The sequence below is a fragment of the Benincasa hispida genome, chromosome 1, assembly GCF_027475165.1.
Source record: "Benincasa hispida cultivar pf3 chromosome 1, pf3_genome.v1.1, whole genome shotgun sequence".
Classification (NCBI taxonomy): Eukaryota; Viridiplantae; Streptophyta; class Magnoliopsida; order Cucurbitales; family Cucurbitaceae; genus Benincasa; species Benincasa hispida.
In genome coordinates, this window is record NC_143478.1 from 25,726,402 (window position 1) to 25,751,382 (window position 24,981).

At 32.3% G+C, this 24,981-nt stretch overlaps 1 protein-coding gene across 1 annotated transcript; it reads left to right on the plus strand.

Moving 5' to 3' along the window:
- The first annotated feature begins 455 nt into the window (after window positions 1-455).
- On the plus strand, window positions 456-1,409 carry LOC120067597 (MLP-like protein 43). Its single transcript, XM_039019143.2, has 2 exons — window positions 456-793; window positions 900-1,409. The coding sequence occupies exons 1-2, from the start codon at window positions 607-609 to the stop codon at window positions 1,169-1,171; spliced, it is 459 nt and encodes a 152-aa protein (XP_038875071.1). The 5' UTR covers window positions 456-606; the 3' UTR covers window positions 1,172-1,409.
- Window positions 1,410-24,981: the final 23,572 nt, after the last annotated feature.

Consider the following 24,981-nt stretch of genomic DNA (forward strand, 5'->3'; position numbering starts at 1 on the left):
TTCCCCCCAAAAACACACCAATATTTCTTTTCTTAACTAAAGAAAAAAACTCTCTAAATTAATTATTTTCAATGGCTTCTCAAAAAAAAAAAAAAAAAAAAAAAAAAAAAAAAAAAAAAAAAAAAAAAGAGGAAAAGAAGAAAGAAAGAAATTGTTATAGTTATAAATTGGTGAAGCTAAAAATTATCATAAATTTCTAAAAGTTTCAAAATCATCTCCATTATTTCGCCAAAAATGCCCATTTCATTTCCTTTTTAAAATAAAATAATTTATGAATTAATTATTTCTATATAATATTGTTAACCATATTCATAAATAACATTGAAAAACTTTCATAAATTTCTGAAAATACAGAAGTTGTTTGTGCAAAATAAACGTCTGTATAGCTTTTATGACACTTTTTTCTGTCTCACCTTTAATTTAATTGCATGTGTCATGAAAACCTCTTTCTTCTTGGATGGGTTCTAAGTGGACAAAAATGTAAAATCCCACATGTCAGAATAAAACCCTCTCTATAAATGAGGTCCAAGAAGAGTTGTTTCTTCTTATAGGCTTAAATCTCCTCCTAATATATCACTGTATACTAAAAAAACCAAAACAGTCCATATGGGTCTGTATGGAAAGGTAGAAACGGATGTACCAATCAGAGCTTCAGCTTCAAAGTTTCATGAAATATTTCACAAGAAACCTCACCATATCTCAAATGCCTCTAAAGATAAAATACACGGCGTCGACTTACATGAAGGCGAATGGGGCAAAGTTGGCTCGATTATTTACTGGAGATATTTTCACGGTTTTTTATCTCTTTACTTTTCTTCATTTTTTTTTAACAGCTTGTTTGGAATAACTTTTTCAGTGCATGAAATGATAATATTTTTACACGATAACCAAACTTGCAGGTGGGAAGCATAGAGTGGCAAAGGAGATCGTCGAAGAAGTTGATGAAGAGAACAATTCAATCACTTTCAAAGTAATTGGAGGAGACCTTACGGAAGAATACAAGGATTTCAGGCTCAAAATCCAATGTGTTCCAAAAAACAAGGGAAGTGTGGTTCACTGGACCTTAGACTATGAAAAGCTGCACGATAAGATTCCAGATTCACATGATTTGCTGCACTTTTGTGTTAGTGTCTCTAAAGACATTGATGCTCACCTTATAGAAGCGTACTGATGAATCTTATCTAGCTATACTGCAGTGACATAACACAAGATTTCGGTACTCATTTTCCATGTGTTACTATGCTAAATTTGCCAGTTCTCTCTATGTTTTAATAATCTAAATAAAGCATGTGTATGTCTGTTATGTTTGGAATCTCTGTTTTATGTGTTGTAATAAATGAAGATAAATAATATATTTTCAATGTATGGATATATCCTACTTTATGGAATGTGAATATAAATAATTTCTATGTTCTTGTGTTCAATAAAATTATTTTCTCTTCAAAACGAAATGAAAATCATTAGAACCTAATTTTTGTTCTATGTTTATCTCGATAAATTATATATTATAAACTCATGTATGGTGTTATAATGGTACTAAAGAATAGATGAAACCTATTTTATGTAAAAATCCAAATGTTTATATACTTGTTTTAGTATATTCAAATAAAACCTAATATTTATAATAGATTATTTCTTTAATTAAACATAATTAAAACTAGACTTATTTACCTAAAAGGGATACATTTTATATACTTCTTTTAGTATATTTGTCGTCATGTTGGACATTGCAGATATGTATTTTTTTTCTCGCTAACACTATATTCAAGTGAAGTGGAGAGTTATTAAAATAACTACAATCTAAAATATACCATCCATATTTTTAGTTCGAGACACCATTTTATTTAAGAGTGTATTTGCACCATTTTTTTTTTTACAAAATATTTTAATTAAAATATAGGACAAGAGAATCAAAACCTCACACCACGAAGTTGATAGTATGAACAATATGCCAGTTGAACTACACTCTTATTGGCAAACATGAGCATATTTCATATAGGAACCATTCTAAAGTAATAATTCATATATACTCTTAACTATTTAATTACATCTAATCTAATTATTAAAGGCAGGAATCACACACATTTTATTTATTTGTTTAATTCTTTCTTTTTAACTTTTTTTAAAAAAAACTGTTATGCTTACTATGTAAACTTTCGGGGTCTTTTTAAATATAATAAAATATTTAAAAATATTTACACTTTATAGCAAAATTTGAATCCAACCCAAAACGATAGAAGAACAGTTTAACCCACAGTAGTGAAATACCAAAAGTATCCCCAGCCTACATGGATAACCAGTCGATTAATTACGATTAATCAAAATACTATGAACCGACCTGATATCCATGTTCACACCTGATACCAATCTTCTTCCCACGTCTTCTTCCAACGTCTTCTTCTTCTGCATGATAACTATTTATCGTTTCTATATAGTAAACACTAATATCTGTTTTTATAGTTTCTATGTAGTTTTCACTCTATATCTATTACTATATAGTAAATACTAATATTTGTTTATGTTTTAATTTAATAGTGCTTATTTAATAATGTACTTGCATGTCAACTATCTATCTTAAGAACTTTATCAAAAAATTTAACATCAATACATCTATTATTGATACATTTGAATTAAGATAGACAGAGATAGAGTACTATCTCTGTCTATCTCAGATAGACAATGATAGGTAAACACTAATATATGTTTCTATAATTCCTACATCGTTTGCACTCTATGTTGTCTTTTTGGCTTTTAATCCCAAATTAATTAATTAATATTTTGATGATAACAAACCTTCTTTTGTTCATTAACAATTTAAGTGTTTTGAAGTACTTATTGCGCAGAGCTCGGAATAATAGTTCCAATACAATTTGAATCGCTCAAATCGGAGTTAAAATGAATAAGATATGACCGAAACAAGTTTAACAGAAAAATACAGTGGTGGATGATGTGACATAATCGAACCATTTGCATGTAGACATGTGACAATATATTGGTTGAATGGTGGACCACTAAGAGAGTGACACATGGTGGGATTTTGAGTTTTGGATTGATTTTAAAAAGAAAATGAATTTAAAAAAATGAATTTAAAAGAAAAATAAATTTAATATTATTTTATATTTGTATCTAACGGCTAGTTTTTTACTCATGTTATGTTTTTTTTATTTTTGGATTAATTTTTAAAAAGAAAGAAAATAATTTTTTTTTTTAAAAAAATTAATATTATATTTTGTTTGTGTCTAACGACTAGTTTAATTTAAAATCTTCACCATTGATTTTTCTTTTCCAAAATCCAATTGTCCAAATTAAATGTGGTTTCTAAAAAAAAAAATTTCTCTATTTAAATCCATCTTCTTCTCTAAATTTCTACAACAACTTTTTACATTTTACAATCCTCAAAATTACCAAAAAAAAAAAAAAAAAAAAGAAAAGAAAAGAAAAGAAAAAGAAAAAGCTATCATTGTTACTCTCTCTACAAGCTTCCAATTTCTTTCTTTTCATCTTATTCTTGAGATAAATTTCTATTGTATTGTGAGATTAAAGTGTGTGAGCTCACTCTTGTATACCCACTCTTTTTAGAGAGCTGCATTGTGTGATTTAAAATTTCAAAACAATGTAACGGCTGGATCCGAACCCGTGGAAATGATCGGATTTGCTCTTCAACCTGTAAAAGGAGCAAGGTCGCGGTTCGAATCTCATCCGTGGAAAGAGTCAAAAGAAGATTTTCTTAATCGAAGTCTGAAGAGGTGCTTGGGAAAGTAGATGTAGGTCGTGTTTGACCGAGCCACTATAAAAACTGCAATGTCTTCTTCTCTATCTCTTTCCTAGTTATTCTTGCATTTAATTTTAATTGCTTTATTTTATTGGTTGAGATTGAATAAGTATATTGTTACATAATTTTTATCAATCTTGTTATTTAGCATAAATGAGTGCTTTTATCAATTTACTTTAAGAAAAAATTTGATTAAACCCTATTCACACCCCCCCCCCCCCCCCCCCCCCCGGGATGCCATACCGGTACAACAATTGGTATCAGAGCAAGGTCACTCTCTTGAAATTTAATTTTCTTGATAAACTTTATTGTTAGAGTATTATGAAAAACCTAGTAGCAAATGGAATTGTTGAAGGGCAATCTACCTCTAGATCTCCTTATTTTAATGGTTCAAATTATGCATATTGGAAAGCTAGAATGAAAATTTGTTTGCAATTATTGACTATAATTTGTGGTTAATTGTTGCTAAAGGTCCTTATGTACCCACGTGAAAGGTTGATAACATTGATAAGCCTAAATTAGAAGAAGAGTATGATGAAAATGAAATGAAAAAAATGTTCTTTTAATGCTAAAGCTATTAATTGTTTGTACTGTGCTTTGAGCAAAGATGAATTTAATAGAATATCCATATGCTTTTCTGCTTAAGAAATTTGGAATACTTTTAAAATTACTCATGAAGGAACAAATCAAGTTAAAAAATCTAAAATTAGCATGTTTGTTCTTAAATATGAATTATTTAAGATGGATATTAATGAGTCTATGATATGTTTACTAGATTTACTAACATTATGAATATTTCGAAGGGACTTGGTAAAGTCTATACAACATCGGAAAATGTTAGGAAAATTCTTAGGTCTCTACCTAAGACTTGGGAAGCAAAGGTGACGGCAATCCAAGAAGCAAAAGATCTCACCAAACTTCCATTGGAGGAACTCATTGGTTCACTCATGACCCATGAGATCACTATGAAGGAACACATGGAGGATGAGGCCAAAAAATGAAGAGTATTGCATTAAAGACCATCTCCTTGGAAATTAACTCTGAAGATGAGGATGTCCTTGGTGAAGATGACATCGCCTATTTTTCATATAAGTACAAAAATTTCATCAAGAGGAAGAAGCAATTCAAGAAACACCTATCAACCCAAAGAGAATTAAAAGGTGAGAAAATAAAAAAGGATGAGATGATTTGTTATGAATGCAAAAAACTAGGTCATATAAGAACGGATTGTCCATTCCTCAAACCATCTAAGAAATTCAAGAAGAAGGCAATGAAGGCTACTTAGAATGATAGTAGTGAAAGTGAAAGTGGAAGTGTTGGTGAAAAAGTGACACACCTTGGTCTTATGGCCCATAGTGAAAAAGATGATGAACTTGATGATGAAGTTTGTTTGAAAGCCTCCATGAAAAATAAGTGGTACTTGGACAGTATTTGCTCAAGGCACATGACTGGAGACCGATCCAAGTTTATTTCTTTCTCCAAAAAGGATGGAGGCATGGTAACTTTTGGTGACAATAAGAAAGGTAAAATTATTGGCAAGGGCAATATAGGTAATGAATCTTCTATTTTGATTGAAATTGTGCTTTTAGTTGATGGTTTAAAGCATGATTTACTTTGTATTAGTCAATTGTGTGACAAAGGATTTAGAATTGTGTTTGATAAAAATAATTGTATCATTGAAAATGCTTGTAATAAAAAGTCATGTTTGTTGAAAATAGGGATGAAAATGTGCATACCATTGACTTGAATTATTGTCCTATTATTGATAAATGTCTTTTCATGTTGCAAGATGATTCTTGGTTATGGCATAGAAGACTAGGACATGCTAGCATGCACTTAATATCAAATATTTCCAAAAATTCTTTGGTTGGAGGTCTTCCTAAATTTAAATTTGAAAAAGATAAAGTTTGTGATGCTTGTCAAATGGGAAAACAAACTAAGTCTTCTTTTAAATCTAAAAAAAGTGATCTTTACTACTAGACCCCTACAATAACTATTACACATGGACTTATTTGGCCCTTCTAGAATTGCTAGTTATGGAGGAAATTATTATGCATTTGTGATAGTTGATGATTTTTCTAGATTTACTTGGGTTTTAATGATAAAACATTAGGAGGATGCTTTTGAAAAGTTTTATTAGTTTTGCTAAAAGAGTTCAAAATGAAAAATATTTTTTTATTTCTAAAATTAGGAGTGATCATGAAGAAGAATTTGATAATGATGCTTTTAAAGCTTTTTGGGAAGAAAATGGTTTTTCTCATAATTTTCTCTCCAAGAACTCCTCAACAAAATGGTGTGGTTGAAAGAAAAAATCGTACTTTGTAAGAATTTTCTAGGTCAATGTTTAATGAGTATGGTGTACCTAAATATTTTTAGGCGGAAGCCGTTGATACCGCTTGCTATGTCTTAAATAGAGTTTTAATTAGACCATCTTTAGATAAAACTCCTTATGAGCTTTGGCATGGAAAAATTCCAAATATTAGGTATTTCAAAGTTTTTGGTTGCAAATGGTTTATTTTGAATAACAAAGAAAAGCTTGAAATTTTTATTCTAAGACAGATGTTGGTATTTTCCTAGGATATTCCTCTACTAGTAAAGCTTATAGAGTTTTCAATAAGAGAACTTTAGTTATTGTGGAATCTATGCATGTTGTGTTTGATAAATCATGTAATAATGTTTCTAATGAGTCTATTTGTAGTGATGATTTAGAAAAAGATTTTGGAGATTTACTTGTTAGTGAAAAAGACAAAGAAATTATCTCAAGTATACAAGAAACGAGCATCAATGAAAAGAAGGAAGATGATACTTCATCCATGCCTAAAAAATGGAGATATGCTCCATCCTATCCCAAGGATTTGATTCTTGGTGGTCCCGAACAAGGTGTAAAAACTCGTTCTTCTCTTAATTTATTTAGTAATTTTGATTTTGTTTCTCAAATTGAAGCTAAAAGTTTTAAAGATGCCAAATGTGATGAGTTTTGGATTTTAGCTATGTAAGAAGAATTAAATCAATTTGAAAGGAACGAAGTTTGGGAATTAGTCCCTAGGCCTTCTAATGCATCTATAATTGGAACTAAAATGGGTATTTAGAAATAAAATGGATGAAAAGGAAATATAGTTAGAAATGAAGCTAGACTTGTAACTTAAGGTTATTTTCAAGAAGAAGGCATAGATTATGAAGAAACTTTTGCACCAGTTGCTAGATTAGAAGTTATTAGAATGTTTCTTGCTTTTTCCTCTTATAAGAATTTCATTTTATAATGTGAAGAGTGCATTTTTAAATGGTAATATTATAGAGGAAGTTTATGTAGAACAACCTCCAGGTTTTGAAAGTTTTGATTTGCCTAAAAAAGGCACTTTATGGCTTAAAACAAGTCCCAAGAGCTTGGTATGATAGGATTAGCAACTTTTTACTTGAAAATGACTTTAAAATGGGAAATATTGATACTACCCTCTTTATTAAGATTAAGGATAATGATATGCTAATCCATCTTTGTGATATGAATTTCATTTTGTATCAAATGGATATGATAGTGCAAATGTATGTGGATGATATTATATTTGGTTCTACTAATCAATCTTTGTGTGAAGAATTTTCTAAATGTATGCATAGTGAGTTTGAGATGAGTATGGTGAGAGAACTTAGTTTTTTTCTTGGACTAAAAATCAAACAACTCAAGAATGGTATCTTCATAAATCAAGAAAAATATACAACAGATTTACTCAAGAGATTCACATTCAATGAAGGTAAAATTGTAAAAACTCCTATGAGCACTACCACTAAGCTCAACAAAGATGAAAAAGGTAAATGTGTGAACATAAAGACTTATCAAGGTATGATCAGATCTTTACTTTATTTGATTGCTAGTAGACCCAATATCATGTTTAGTGTATGTCTATGTACTAGATTTCAATCGTGTCTTTTCATACTTGATATTATTATATAATGCATATTGATAGGGGGGAATTGAAATATTTGTATATGTCATATTTTTAGGGGGAACACTTATATATTTATTGTTCTTTGTGATGATTCCAAAGGGGGAGAAGTATAAGAAAAATGTATTATGATTGTGTTGAATGTATTATTCGGGGGATAATTAGGTAAAGGGAAGAAGTTAATTCTTTTGAATGAATTTGAAGCATGATCTTTGTGATGATATGTATACTTGATATTAAACTTACTTGTTGGTCATATGTGTTGCTATGGTTATATGCATTTCAAGTTATTCTTCTGCTATGGTTTGTCATCATCTAAAAGGGGGATATTTTTGGCTTTTTGACCCTTAATTAATTTTAATTAATTAGTTAATTAATGTTTTGATGATAACAAACCTGCTTTTATTCATTAACAATTTAGGTGTTTTGAAATACTATTGCATAAAGCTCGGGATAACAGTTCCAACACAATTTGAAATTCTCAAATCGAAGTTTAAACGAAGAAGATATGACCGAAATAAGTTTAACGGAAAAATACCATGGTGGATGACGTGACATAATTGGACCATTTGCATGTCGATATGTGGCAGCATATTGTTGGGAATGTCCTAGAACTCGCAGTTTATGTTAAACATTCTATTTATCAATAATAACGACTGATTTTGCATCTTATTATGAAAATCCAATAAACATATCCTTGGCTATAGTCTGAATATTGTAACTTTATGACATAAATAGGATCAAGTTGACAGAATATAGCCTAAATGGTCTAATAAATATATGGATGAAATTGGGTATCTCATTCTAGTAACACTATTAGATGCGACCTATTGTGTAGTTGTTACAAAAATGTAAAGTGCTACAAACAACGTGATCCATAAATCGTTCATGTTGAGACATGTGAGTTGGGAGCATCCTATGCAATGAGTTTGTATATAGATTGGACCACGAAAATAGTCATTTTTCTTTATAACGACTATTTACTATTAAAATCGACTATTTCATTTATCAAATAACCTAGGTTAACTTGATCTTAATCCTGAGTTAACTATGAATTCCTGTTTGTTCGGGATTATCCTTTGATCTGCAAAACTGAGAGTAGTCCAATAGCATTGCTTAATAAGCTTCCCATTTTGGGATAAGACTGGATGAATAGCTGGGGACATAGTTGCAAGATGGAATTCATTCCTACCCAATTTAGGGTTAGCAGATAGATTGTTCTCTTAAGTACTGATTCTAGGTCTTGAACAATCAGGGTCTCACCTTCTCATGATAGAGAAAGGATTTGATTCATAGAGATTATGAATCAGAATTGTTCATTAGAGGGTCAGTAGGAACTTAAGGAACAAGATGTATTCATAGGGATAAAACAGTAATTTTGACCTAGATGTGGTTACGAACAACCTGTGAAGGATTGACGTACTGATTATGGTTATAAAGTGAACATAATATATCTACAGTAAGAGGAGTTCAACTATGGGCTATTGTGGAGTGTCCTATTAGTTAACGAATGGGGGTTAGATCGAACTAATGAGTTTAGGCGATTAATCTCGCATCGTTGAAGTCCATGATCTATAGGTCCGTGAGGTACCCCTACTAGCTCGTAAATGGTTAAGCTTTAGAGTAGCTTGAGAAATTAATTTGAAGCGTTCAAATTAAACGGAATAGGAGAATATATATTTAAATATGATTTAAATATATGAAGATGATTATTGTACAAAAATTAATTTAATATTTGATATTAAATTAATTAATAAATTAATTTATGAAATCAAAATGGTTTTTGAAATCAAATTTTGGTTTTAAAGAAAAATTGGAAAATTAGTTTGCATTCACAAAATGGAAAAACTTCATTTTCCAATATCATCTTCTTCATCTCACACAAAGCCCACTTCCTCTTCTTTATTAAAACTCCAAGCATGAGGTGCAAGTCATGCATATCTTTTATTTGCATGTTTATCTGTAATAAATAAAGAAGATTGGAGTGAATTGAAGGCATGCATTACACAGAAATTTTGAGAGAAAATTTCAGCTGAAAGAAAGGGTTCTTCGAAAGTGTGCTGCTGTGAGATTTTCTATGTTCTTCATTGCTTCAAGTTGTTCTTGAGTCCCACAACTCTATCTAAAGTTTCAAGAGGATAGTGGGGAATATCTTCAGTTGGTTGACGATGATCTTTGGTGAAGACTACTGCTGATTAATCAAGTTCTTGAAAAGTTCTACAAAGGTATGATTTAAAACCATCTTATTTAGATGATCATGTTTTAATCTTTGCCAAAATTATTGAATTTGAATGCTTATTGATCTTTGATATTTCTGCTGCATGTTTTCTTACTCTAACAAATATTGGTTAAATGGTGGATCATTAAGAGAGTGACACATGGTGGGCTTTTGATTTTTGGATTGATTTTAAAAAGAAAATGAATTAAAAAAAGAAAATGAATTTAATATTATTTTATATTTGTGTCTAACAGATAGTTTTTGACTCATGGTATTTTTTTATTTTTGGATTGATTTAAAAAAAATGAATTTCAAAAGAAAAAGAATTTAATATTATATTTTGTTTGTGTCTAACGGCTAGTTTAGTTTAAAATATCCACCAATGATTTTTCTTTTCCAAAATCCAATGGTCCAAATTAAATGTGGTTTCTAAAAATTTTTTCTCTCTATTTAAATCCATCTTCTTCTCCAAATTTCTACAACAACTTTTCACATTTTACAATCCTCAAAATTAGCAAAAAAAAAAAAAAAAAAAAAAAAAAGAAGCTACTATTGTTACTCTCTCTACAAGCTTCCAATTTCTTTCTTTTCATCTTATTCTATTGTATTGTGAGGATTAAAGTATGTGAGCTCAATCTTGTATACTTACTCTTTTAGAGAGTTGCATTGTGTGATTTAAAGTTTCAAAACATTGTAACGATTGGATCCTAACTCATGGAAAGGATTGGGTTTGCTCTTGAACTCGTCAAAGGAGCAAAGTAGCGGTTTGGCTCTCATCCGTGGAAAGATTCAAAAGAGGAGTTTTTTAATCGAAGTCCAAGAGGCGTTTGGGAAAGTGGATGTAGGTCGTGTTTGACCGAACCACTATAAAAACCACGGTGTCTTCTTCTCTATCTCTTTCCTAGTTATTATTGCATTTAATTTTAATTGCTTTATTTTGTTGGTTGAGATTAATTGAGTATATTGTTACATAACTTTGAATTGAGATAGACAGAGATAGAATACTATCTCAAATAGACAGTAATGGATTTCTATCATTGTCTATCTGAGACAGACAGGAATAGTATTCTATCTCTGTCTATCTCAGATAGACATGATAGACTTCAATGGTAAACATTAGTATGTGCTCTATATTTCTATATTTCTTTAGTTGAGTGGATCTATTATTGGTAACTTTGAATTGAGGACAAAATAGTTACAATTAGGTCTTTTTATTTAATTTAATAAAATGACCTAATTGCAACCATTTTGAAACTACAAGAGGGTATTGATCAAATTGAAAGTTCAGAGGTTTGATTGTAATCAATTCCATAGTTTAGGGGTGATTTTTGTAATTTTCCTTTCATTTCTGTCTTTTGTCCCGTGAAGTAACTTCATGAGACAAACTTACAACATTATGAAAAAAATAAATACGTCTCATGAAGATGAATGGATTGTCTCCTGAAGTAACTTTACGAGACAAACTTACAACATTATGAAAAAATAAATAGGTCTCGTGAAGATGAATAGATTGTCCCATGAAGTTACTTCAAGAGACATCTTGTAATGAGACAAACTTACAACATTATGAAAAAATAAATACGTCTCGTGAAGATGAATAGATTGTCCCGTGAAGTTACTTCACGAGGCAAACTTATAACTTTACGAGACAAACGACAGACTAACTCGTTTGTCTCGTAATTTTGTAAGTTTGTCTTGTGAAGTGACTTCACGAGACAAAAAACTTACTTACGAACTCAACTTTATGAGACACGTGACGACTTTTCAACATAAAAAAATATATAAAAACTACTTTTCAATATACTTGTTTCTTTTGGAATTCTTAAGTGAAGATTAATCGAAGATAGAGTTCTATCTTTGTCTATCCCTGATAGACAAAGATAGGCATTTATCTCTATCTATCACATAGAGTTCTATCTTAGTATATCACATGCATCTATATTTGTCTATTTGAGATAGACAAGTATTAATACTATACATCATCAATCATTCATGTACTTTCTGTTGAATAAGATGTTGATCATATTCAAAATTTTAAGAATTTGATCTTCCAACCATATAAGCTATTGTATGAAACAACTGGCTTCCAAAATAGCTTCACAGTATTCTATACAACAATTTGTTGGATTGCGGAGAAAAAAGTTCAATAACTTGATTTATGAATTGGGGCATACAAGAACAATTGTTGTCCTTTGAGGTTTTTTTTTTTGCAGAATAAAGCATTAGAGTAAAGAGAATACTGTGAAATTTGAAAATGAAGGATTGTTCTTCACTCGGCAACAAAATGTGCGACATTAAAAGGCAATAAAAGAAGGAGAAGAAGAACTGTACTTGTGTGATCGATGGAATCGACAAAGAAGAATGTAAACCTCTGAGTGGTGAAGAACAATGAAATCGATCAATGAAGAAGAAGACAATGAGTAGAAATCGGTGAATGATCATAATTGGATGAAATTGTTTTGAAATTGAATGAAATGAAGAAGAAGAAGAAGGAGAAGGAGAAGAAGGAGAAGGAGAAGAAGAAGAAAAAAAAAGGGAAATCGTAGGTTTGGATTTTTTTTTTTAAATATTTGTTGATATAATTTTTTTGTCATAGTATGTAGATAGTTTGTATTTTTTTTTTCTATTTTTGACAATTTCTCAAACTTTATGAGATTTTGATGCATTCTTCTTGGGCTTTTATGTTTCTTATTGTTTTTCTATCTTTGATTGAATTTCTAGAATGAGAATATAAGTAGATTAAATTGACAACTTAATCGCTTATACTCATATGTTCATTCACCCACGCTATGTATGTTTTAGATGTCTGTAATTGCATCCAATATATGTTTAATTTCAGTAGTAGTAGGTTTTAGTTAGAATTATGATTTGATTGCTAGACTTCTAAGATCGCCTAAACGATAAGAAAACCTAAAGATTGGAAATGCATTAGGTTATAATAGGCTATAGTTTAATGTACGACATGTCGGTATTATGGCACAATGATTATTGATTTCTTCATAGCATTATTTGTTATTATGATTATAATTAGCCTTAGGATTTTTCCCTTAAACCGTTGTATCCTTTTGTATATCGTTTATATACAGTGTGTTGAATGATTAACTTGCAGCTGGAAAATCTTGGTTTTCAAAGGAATTGGTGGAAGCAATTCATGAGGATAACAATTTAATAATTGGAGTACTGCAAGAACTTTAAGACTACAATAAAAAGTGTTCCAAAAGAGAGGGGAAGTTTAGTTCATTAGACTTTTGAATATGAGAAATTAGATGAAAAAGTTTCACAAATTTACAACATAGCTTGATGGAATTTAATTGATGCTCACCTCATGGAAATGGAAAGCAACAAGGAAACAAAATATTATTTCTGACCGCTGGTTTAAGCAATGTGTGGGGCTTTGTTCTTACTTATTCCTGACGATACAATAAAATCCTAATATTGTATAAAAAGATAAATATCAAGATCTTAGAATTAAATGATTGTTACAAATGACAGACCGGTCTTATGGTGTCGCTCCCAAAAGACAACCGTACAAATAAATTTATATGCACCAAACTAACCCTTTATACTAACTAGTGCTACAAGTAGCAAGTCCGAGGTCAAACCACATAGAGCCAAATATGAATTCCTCAAAAGTTGGAACTTGTAGGAAGTAATTGGGGGAGGGGAATTTGTGAAAATTGTTGAAATAAATTGTGAATTCGGAAATTGTGCAATGCAAACAATTGAGAAAATTGGGGGAGGGGAATTTGTGAAAATTGTTGAAATAAATTGTGAATTCGGAAATTGTGCAATGCAAACAATTGAGAAAATTTATTCATCGAACAAATACTTAGCTTGAGTAATTATAATTTAATTCATTCCTCATTAATTCTATCATAGACTACTCAAAAGATAAATGAGATTATTTGAATTAAAAAACTTAGTCTACTTGATTAGAATTTTAACCGGCAGTCCATAAAATCAAGTTAATTAAGAGAAAAACAAGAATCCTCAACCAATCAATTAATCAACATGCATTAAGATTCAAGGCAAAACTAAGCCAATTAATTTGTTTCCATCATCTAACTAATTAATTGAACAAAATTTATCAAAGTTAGAAAGTAAATATTTGCTAATTGGAATCCCAAATTAACACAACAAACCTACATAACTTATGCTTCTAGGTGACGACTACCTAACGATTACAAATTAGGGTCAATCAAAGCAATCAATTAAACATGCATAGCTAATTTTTCAGATTATCTCATACACGAAAATTGAAGAATATGCTCAAGATAAATTTCATAAATTCATAATAAAACTCACAGAATTACAAAACGAGTTTCAAGAATTAAATTTGAATGAAATTAAACTAACAAACCCAAGCTAAGTTCTTACCCTTTAGCCACTAAATATACTCGAATTCAATAAAATTGGCAAGGGGAAGAATTCTTTACAGAGTTTGGGTGTAAAAGGGAGCTAAAACAAGGTTGGAACAGAGCGACGACGTTCAAAATCGGGTGTACTAGGTCTGATCATATCGGTTGGACCCAAATTATCCTTTTATAAAACTGCTGCAGCGTCACAACGCTTAGAAGATTGTTGCAACGCTGTGGTGCATAATGGCCGAGTGCCAGACAGATGCTACAGCGCTGGCCTGACGTTGCGTTGCGTGGGCGCTAGGGTTATGCGTCCGTCAAACTCCGTAGCATCGCAACGCTCTAAAGGAGAGTTGCAACGCTGATGCTTCTGTCTTTTAGCATGAAGGTTCAAGCGTCAAGGTTCGTTGCGACGGTGGCATCATGGATTCTTCGGAGCATTGTAACGCTCGAGGTAGCATTGTGATGCTGCCCTACGTTTGAGAATTCTATCCAATAGATTCAAGCTAGTGTTGGACTCAAGCTTAATCAGAGCGTTGTGATGCTTGGTAGTGCAACAACCTTCTTACTCGTCATTTGATCAATTTAACTCCTAACTTCGTAATTTTAGCGCCTTTTAGTTCCGAACACTTAATCTGACTACTTGTACACTCAAGTCCTATAAAATAATCAATTAAACCAAATTAAGTTGCTAAACAACCTTGAGTTAAACGGAAGAAGATAGCACATTTCAAGTGCTATCAACAAACAATATAAGTTAGAATAACATACCTTGATTCATGATAATAGTCTTCTAAGGGACTGTGTTTCTCTCTCTTAGCCTTACTTTAGAACTAAATTATGTTTCTTGATGAGGAGAAAAGAACTATATCATGAGGCAAAGAGGGAGGACCAATCTGTCACACTCCATTCTAGATTTCCCTTCCAACCTAGAACGAAGCGTGAAGACGTTAAACATCACTTCTCTCTATGACATCTAACGTCCCAACTTTAACGTATCCTGTACAATAGATTAAACCCAGACATCCAAACCCATTTTAAAAAATAATCTATTTTCATTGAAAGAGTTTAAGAATTTGATTTAGTTTAAATCACAATACTGATTAAAAAGATTTACAAACCAACAATAAGGATTATTTTGAACAAAACCTCCCATGACATGTAACTCACAAGTTTTAGCTATTCTTGAATACTCTTAAATACATGCACAAACAATACAACAGATGTTTAACCACTAGTGGCGTTTGACAGCTCAGCAGGAACAAGGAACTTGTCGTTACCTGCGGGTGGGGAAAAACATAAAACATGGAAAGCATGAGCTAAAGCCCAGTGAGTGGTAGTTTAATATAAACATAAGCTATCGCTTTCTAAATCATCAATAAAGTTTATCAAATCATTCAGTAAACCATTGAACAAAGTATAAAAGATTCAATAACATCTCAAACATGTGCTAGTAAAAAAAATGGCATGATCAACTCTCATAAGCACATTATAAAGCATTTGGTCGTTATTAGAAAACCACACCAACTATACCCAGATACTCGTTTACAACGGCGGGTTACTCTGGACAAAGAATGCCCCCTGCGGTGTAAACCAAATCACAAGGTCATACGTGCACGCAGAGTTGCCTCAAGGCTAAGCATAGATACACACTACAGAACCAGGTTACTCTGGACTCCCCGATATACTCTGGCCACATTTGACCCCAGTGGTAGCCCCTATAGCCTGGGTGGTGCTACAGGCACAGGTTCCTTTGGACTTCCCGATATACTCTGGCTACATCTGACCCCAGTAGCCCTCTGATCGCCTGAGCGATGCTATTGAAACACATTCAAGTAGCATGGAAAAATAACCATCTCTCGGGTACAAGAATAAGTAGTTTGAAACCACTTTCAGAAACATTCAACATTTTTAAATTCAACATCAAGAGGTTTTCATATAAAACTATACAAGTCACAATTGTGTAAACTCTGGTTCCAAACTACATTGTCATAAATCAGGCTCATATAAACCAATGAGAGTTCAAAAATCATGATTTAAATATTTTTGAAATATTAGTCAAGTAAAACAGATCATGCCATCATATTTCATAAATCATAGCATACTATCATATATAATTACTTTCTATATCAAAACAGTCGAAAATAAACGACCATATGATTAAGGAGGGATACATGATCTTATTGATTGGTTGATATGGACACATAATATATCTGTGGTAAAGAGAGTTCAACTGTCGGTCTTTATTGGAGTGTCTGGCAGTTAACGGATGATGGATCCCATGACTAAAGAGTTTAGTCAATTATTCACGTACCGTTAGAGCTTCGAGCTACAGGTCCATAAGGTCCTTTTAGTAGTTCAATAGATTCAGTTGAGGATCAATTCTTGGTGTTGATTTGAAATGTTCAAATTGACAAGAGGTAATTCGATTATATATGATATGATCTTTTTGACGTATGAGATACATCCAGTGGAGGATTAATGTAAATGAGATTTACATTAAGTACTATGGAATAGAAAAAGAACTATGGTTTATATGTTTCATGAGATGAAATATTAAAGCTATAGGTTATAAACATAGTATACTAAGTTGGTTATCATTTATATTTATAAAATTATTAATTATTGGATAATTAAATCTTTTTCTCTAATAACCAATTGAGTGGGAGGTTATTGGTGGTTTTATGGTAACCGTGGGATAAAAGGAAAATTGTTTTCCTAATTTTAGTATGGTTATTGGTGGTTTCAGTAGCCCCTTGATCGCCTGAGCGATGCTACTGAAACACATTCAAGTAGCATGGGAAAATAACCATCTCTCGGGTAGAAGAATTAGTAGTTTGAAACCACTTTAACAAACATTCAGCATTTTTAAATTCAACATCAAGAGGTTTTCATATAAAACCATACAAGTTACAATTGTGTAAACTCTGGTTCCAAACTACATTGTCATAAATCAGACTCATATAAACCAATGAGATTTCAGAAATCATGATTTAAACATTTTTGAAATATTAGTCAAGTAAAACAAATTATGCCATCACATTTCATAAATCATAACATACTATCATATATAATTACTTTCTATATAAACAGGATCAGATATATTGAGGTCGTGTCATCTATGGTCGTTTGGTGAGATGTAAGTCTTTAGTCTCTAGTATCAAGATATTATATACAGAGTCTAGTCATCTTGAGATCCGGTATTATACAAACTCTTTGTATAGGACACCCCCACTCGCACGTCTCTACATGAATGGTCAAGATCTACCATCTGTAGTAGTTTATAACACTTGCAAACCTCTATAAAGCGGGTCATATCCGTAGTGTCACCAAGATCAGATATCCCACCTTAATTCTTATACTACAGACCTATTTAGGTTATCACTTAAGGCATGATCCACTTGTATATCACATATACATGCTTAAGTTCACATAAACTAATTGTGGAGCTTTGTTTATTGGATATGAGTAAATGCCAGAATGAAATAATAATTATTTTATACATCAAACAATGTGTATCTTTACAAACAACGAGACTCCAGAAGAATTAGAACATCAATCCCAATAAAATCAATAAATGTTATTGTTTGTATTGTTGTTTATTTTTTCTAAATAACCCTAAATCCAATCAATTAACATCCATGGCTACCTTATGAGTCTTGAACTGTATGTGGAGACATACAGGGATCAATGTTCAAGATACAACATAAAGGGTCTATAGTATAGGGATAAGGCTGGGTACCTTATCTGGTAACACGATGGATATGACCCACTTTGTATTTGATATAAATGTAATGATCCAACATGTTCGTGTAGGTCACATGCGAGTGGCGGTATCCTATGTAATGAGTTTGCCTAAGACTAGACCGTGAAATAATAACCACTAGATGTAACATCGTTGACTAGTTTGGTTCCTATTTAAATAGGATGACCTAGGCAACTTATTCTCAATCTTGAATATATTATGAACTTCTGTTCATAAGGGATTGACCTTTATTTTGCATGGGTAAGGGTGGCCAGTTCGCCGACACAATATGCTTACCATTTTGGGGATGAGACATAGTGGGGAGCTGGAAACATAATAATACAAGATAGAATTCACTCATTCCCTCTTTGAGGGTAAGTAGACGAGTGTTCCTTTAAGTGGTGTTTCTAAGACTTGAACAAAAGGCCCTATCATCTCATTGGCTCGAAAGGGGTTTCTATTTATTGGTTGAACTATAAATAGGTTGTTCATTAGAGGAGCATTGGTACCTAAGGATTCAGAGGTAACCCAAAGGTAAAATGGTAACTTGACCTAGTTGGATTTGCGAACACTCGTGAAGGACTAACTTCTTAGTATTGGTCTATATCAGTGGACACATAAATATTTTTGTAGTGAGAAGAGTGAAGTTGTGGGTCTTTAGTGAAGTTTACACACAGTTAACAAATATTGATTAATTTGGTTAATGAGTTTAACCAATTAATCTCATATCGTTGGAGCTTTTAATCTACAGGTCCACTAGGTCCCCTCGTTAGCTCATTAGAGGATACTTAAGAGGGATAATTTGAATGGTTCAAATTAATTTGAGGAAACTATATATTAATGTGATTAATATATAATTAATTATGGATATGATCTATAATTAAATTGGAAAGTAATATTTGAATAAGATTTAAAGTAATTAATTCAAGTGAATTAGTGATGCATTATTTTATGCGATGAAATAATGGTAGGGATTGCGTTGATGGAAAATGCATTGAGCATGCAAGTTTTCTCAGTAAGATCCAAGTATAAATCCTACTGAGTTGCCTGGTAAGCCAAGGTCGAACTCAGGGACTAAGGAAAATAATATGCAATGGTAATTTATAGATCACTTTGCGGTAACAATAAAATAATGCGTTGGTTGGTCGGTTGTTTGAAATAGATGCTATGCGGCGGATTTTAGAAAAAAGTTGATAATACGGAAGATGCGATGAGTATGCGGGGAACGGGTTGAGAAAGGATTCAGCTAACACTTCCTAGGAATGTGTTCATGTTATGCGATCATGCTACACACATACAATAACAAGTCCTCTCTCAACGCAAATGCTACGACTTCTAGTTTTAGAACGCATGCGATATATGTGATGATGTCTATAGGACTTACACGTAAGCCTCTTTTCTTGTCTATGCTATGACGATTGACACACACACATACAAGGCGACCGCATAATACCATAACCTATCTCTAGGGTATATGCGATGCATGTTGACAAACAAAGCTTATCTCTAAGTCTCTATCTCTTACTTATACAAATCTAATCTTGCTCTCTCGAGTCTAGATTCTAACCTAGCTCTCTCAAGTCTTAGGTTATTTCTTTAGACTCTCTCTCGAGTAGCTTTAAAAGGTGATGGGCACAACATAAGACAAGATGATCGCATGCAATGAGGATCCAAGGTCATGTTAGTTAAGTGCTTCTCAACCCATTCTACAAATTTAGCTACTCATGCGTATTTTACAGAGAATGAACAGATGTAGATAAGCAAGTTTCATTCTATAGATATATAAACAAAGTATAGAATGACAATGCAGAATAAGAATACATTAAATTGGGATAAATGTATAAGCAATTATTTAATAAATGTATAAGCAACTATTGGGAGAATGCACATACACATGGGATGTATATGATAATTAAAAGTATACATTAAATTGGGATAAATGTATAAGCAATTATTTAATTATTGTGCAAATTAAAAATTAAATAAGTGTTATTTAATTGGGCTAATTGATTAAATAAGTATTATTTAATTAAATGGGCTAATTAATTAAATAAATGCTATTTAATTAATTGTAAAAGAGGAAAATATATTCAGAAAGATGATTGGCTTTTCTCTATATAAAAACCTCCTCATGGCCCTTTGGCAAGACACACTTTGATTGTAGAAAAACTCTGACAATACAGAACTTCTTAGAGTTATTGTGCAGAATTTTCTCTAAGCCATAAATTCTCTCAACTCTCAAAAACACTTTTCTCCTCTCCCTCTCCCAATAGTTGGATACCACATATCCCTCTATTGGAATCCCAGATAATAACGAGGTAACTCTTGTGGTAGTGCTCGAGATCGCTCAAGGAGTTGTTCGTGATCAAGACCGTTCGGAGATCCGTTCGTTGGAACCTTGGAGAGGATTTTTCGTGGCACTTGGGAATCTACAAAGGTAAGAACCATTCTAATCCTTTCCCCAATAGCATGTTAGTTTATGTGTTTATTCTATTCCGTCTGTTATAACGATTTTGTTGATTGTAAACAGTGAATCGCGGGATGTAAGGCGACCTCACACGAGAATGATTCCGCTGCGGGATTCAATCCCTTTATATCTGAGATAGACGGAGATAGATTTCTATCTCTATCTATCTCAGATAGACAATGATAGCATTCTATTTGTTGATACTGGTTACTTTTTGGTATTTATCTATTAGGTTGATCCCATTAGCAATACTGAATACAAGATAATGGATGGATATAAATAGTTCATTGTGAAGCTAGATTTTGGATCTTGCAGTTATCGAGTATGAGATTTGGAGGAAATTCCATGTGTACATGCACTTGTCGCTCTCCGAATGCTTAATTTAGATACCTATTCTTATATAGCTGACTTTTATTATAGAAGAACTTTATTAGCAACATACAGTGGTTGTGTCCAATATATTGGAGTTCATTTGGATTGGAGAGCTGGAGATGTCATGAAGACATTACCATCTATTATTAAACATCAGCTGGAAGACCTAAAAAACAAAGAATTCCATCTGTAGGTGAATTTAAAAGTTCATTTAAATGTACTCGTTATAATTGTAAAAGGCCACAATAGTAGGACTTGCAAACTTGAACCAATTAATCAAATTATTTAATCATTATTTTTTCATTGTAATACATGTATAAATGTAACATCCCGAAATCAAGGTAAGATTTAAATTAATTTATGGAATTAATCGTTTCTTTTAATTCAAGGCCAAGGTTTAGGAAATTAAATAATTTATTGGTGGTTTGAGTTTTTTTGGAAAAGGAAAATTGGGGGTTGTTATATTTATTTATTTATTTTATTTTTACTTTTTCCTGTTTTGTTTTTCTTTTGCTTAAAAGAATAAAGGTTAAAGGTTTGGTTATTTAAAAAAGGGGACCTCGGGAAGCATGTAGTAGAGAAAACAAAGAAAAATAAGAGTAAAATATTCTTCTCCTTCTTCCAGCCGACACCGCCCTCTCCAAGCCCCTCTCCCAACTGATTTTCTTCTTCCAGCCGTGCGAGGAGCTCGCATCCTAGCCGTAGCCACCTTCGATCGCGCACCAGGAGGTGTCGCCGTTCGTCGTCGACCCGAAGCTACGTCCAGACCTGAAGTCATCGACCTGAAGGTGCGTTCATCGACAAGAAACTGCGTTCGTCAACCTGAAGCCGTGTTCTTCTCCCAGGCCATGTCGTCCTTCCCGTTCGCCAGCCGTCGACCTAAACCCAAGCGTCGTTCGTCAGTCTTGGCGAGACCAACTCTTTTTGCCATCGGATCGCGGTTGTTTTCGCCTGATCTTTCTGTTTTGGGGTAAGTTTCAATTTCTTTTGGCAGTCCATCGTCATTGGTTATTCTTAGGCCAAAGCTAATTTACCCATGGATTTTTTTGGTTGGATTCAAGAACTTATGGTGGTGAAGGAAGTTTCCAAGCAGAGTGAAGGTTCGTTTTGGGGCAGTTCGGTATCCTTAGGTAAGTGGATGCAGTTTCAATGCTTTTGTAGGTTGGGTTATGCTATTGTGTTTTGTGTCAAACCGTTGTTGTGGTTGTGTGGCCAGGTTGGACGGTTCATTTGGAGTATTGGGGGTTCGTTCGAGTGTGTTGGTTTCATTGTTTTCGTGCTTGAATTGAATTCCCTCATTGTGTCAAACTTAGGTAAGCAGTTTACTAACGATTTGCCCTCGAACTTAAGCATGCTTACCAGTAGTTCTATTTGGAATGAAATATCTTGATATGTTTGTATATGGTTGGATGAATTCTGAATGGTTATGTAGCCTTAGCATGATTTTCGATGTTGGATGAATGCTTATGTCTGTATGAGATTACAGTGACTGTTAATGTTGCCATTGGGCTATGCACATTGCATGTTGTGAGCCTTCGGGCCCACACCCTATGCTTATATACGGTACCCTTTCGGGACCACCACTTTTGTTTATGATATTGCCCTCTATGGTCACTATCTATGAAAGTGTGCCTTCGGGTTCGTCCCTTATGCCTATGTCTATGCCTATGCCTACGATGCCCTTGTGCACTTATGTCCCAATAGGAAGGCACTTATGTCCCAATATGAAATAAAATTTTTATCTCTTTTATTTAATTATTCTTTGAGAAATGTGTTGCCAAGCCCATGCATGTAAAGAGTAGCGTCCTAGAAACATACTAGAATTCTGGGTTGTTACAATAAACATATGGATTGACATTAGAGTTTATAAATGATATTTTTCGATTAATTCTATTCTTGAGTTATCTATCTCAGCCCTCTATCACTGTCTATCTCAACCCTCTATCATTGTCTATCTGAGATAGATAAAGATAGTCTTGTATCACTGTCTATCTGAGATAGATAGATATAACCATCTATCTCTGTCTATGTAAGGTACATAGTGATAACCCTCTATCACTGTCTATCTCAGATAATGCTCTATGTCTGTCAATTTCAATTTAAAGTTTTCAATAATAGATCCATTTAGATAAACAAGTATGTATTGATGTTAAATTTTTATTGTTTATCATAAACAAGTATGTATGATAAACAATTATCTACCAAAAAAAAAAAAAAAAAAACACATGATATGGAATTATTGTTCATCATTGAAGTCTACCACTATCTATCTCAGATAGATAGAGATAGTACTCCATCATTGTCAAATAGACAATGATAGAACTCTATCACTATCTATCTCAAATAGACAGAGATAGTGCTTTATCTTTGTCTATCTTAATTTAATGTTAAAAATAATAGATCCACTTAGACAAACAAGTAGTATTCTATTTCTGTCTATCTCAGATAGACAATTATAAAATTCTATCGATAGTCAGTATTCTATCTCTGTCGATCTGAGATAGATAGTGATAAAACTCTATCGCTGTCTATCTCAGATAGACAGAGATAAGTTCTATCACTGTGTATATCAGATAAACAAAGATAGTCCTCTATCTTTGTCTATTTTAGATAGATAAAGATAATGATCTATTTCTCTGAGATTCAATCGACTAAATTGTATATTTGTCTATCTCAGATAGACAGAGATAGTTCTTTATCTCTCTAAGATCCACTTAACTAAATAAATATAGAGTTCAAACGATATAGAAACTATAGAAACAAATAATAGTGTTTACCATTGAAGTTTATCACTATCTATCTGAGATAGATAGAGATAGTCCTCTATCATTGTCTATCTAAGATAGATAGTGATAGCCATCTATCACTGTCTATCAGAAATAGACAAAGATAGCCCTCTATCTCTGTCTATCTTAATTCAAATTTATCAATAATAGCCCTCTATCATTATTTATCTAAGATAGAGATAGCCCTTTATCATTATCTATCTGAGATAGACAGAGATAGCTATCTTAGGTAGGCAGTGATAGTACTTACCACTTTCTACCTTAGATATATAGAGATGGGACTATCTCAATTCAAATTTATCAATAATTGATCTACTCAAATAAACACATTACTTTGATGTTAAAGTTTTTCTATAGTTGCTAAAGTTCCTAATATAGATAGTGATAGTACAATAAAACAATTAACAAAACATGTTAATTTTATAAATTTCAAAAGTAGTTCATTGTCAACAAGTAGAAAGAAACTTACAAATTGTATAAAGTAGAAAACTAAGTACAGAGAAATGTTCAATTTGAAACTTTACAAACTGTATAAAGTAATTCTACAAACAAGATTAAGATTGGGATTTAGATTGAGATTGCGATTTAGGTTGAGATTGAGTTTGAGAAATGTTCAAGTTAAAACTTTGAGCAGTGTCCTTCATCAATTTTGCATATTCTTGAGTTGAAGTTCGAGGTTGTACTTCGTTCTTCTTCTCAGGTTTCTTCTTGATATTCTTTGCATATGTTTTTTTTTTTTTTTTTGGTTTTCGCTGGCTCTTTGGTCTCTCGTTTTGAAAGTGAGTGTCTTCTAGTACCTTTAGTCTAAACTTTTTATGTTTTCCCCACTCTTTCTGCTATCCCTTATGTTTTCTCTTTTTTCCTTTTATTTGAATCTTTTCATCTATATCGTCTTCATTATCAATTTCTTCTTCTATTTCATCTTCCTCATCAACAATTTACTTCCGCTTCGGGTTTCTCTTTGGTCTTTCGTTCTAAAAGAGAATCTTTCACTCTCTTCCGTATTAGTATCTTTCTCGTGCTCTTATTCAACTTGTTCCTCCTCATTTTGCTCCTCTCCTACTTGATCTACATTCTTTTTCTCTTCTTCTACTTGCTCTTAATCTCCTTTCTCTTTCTCAATTCGCTATTCTTCATTGATTTGCTGCAAGAAGATATTCAAGTTCATAAGAAGAACACTGAATACTATCATTGTCTATCATCACGTCTATAAACAACCATATTTACCTTTTCTCATTTCTATGTATAGATCTTCTTTGTCTCATTTCAACTTCTTCTTCTTCAGTTTCTTATACTTCTTTATCTGTTTCAACATCTTCTTCAAT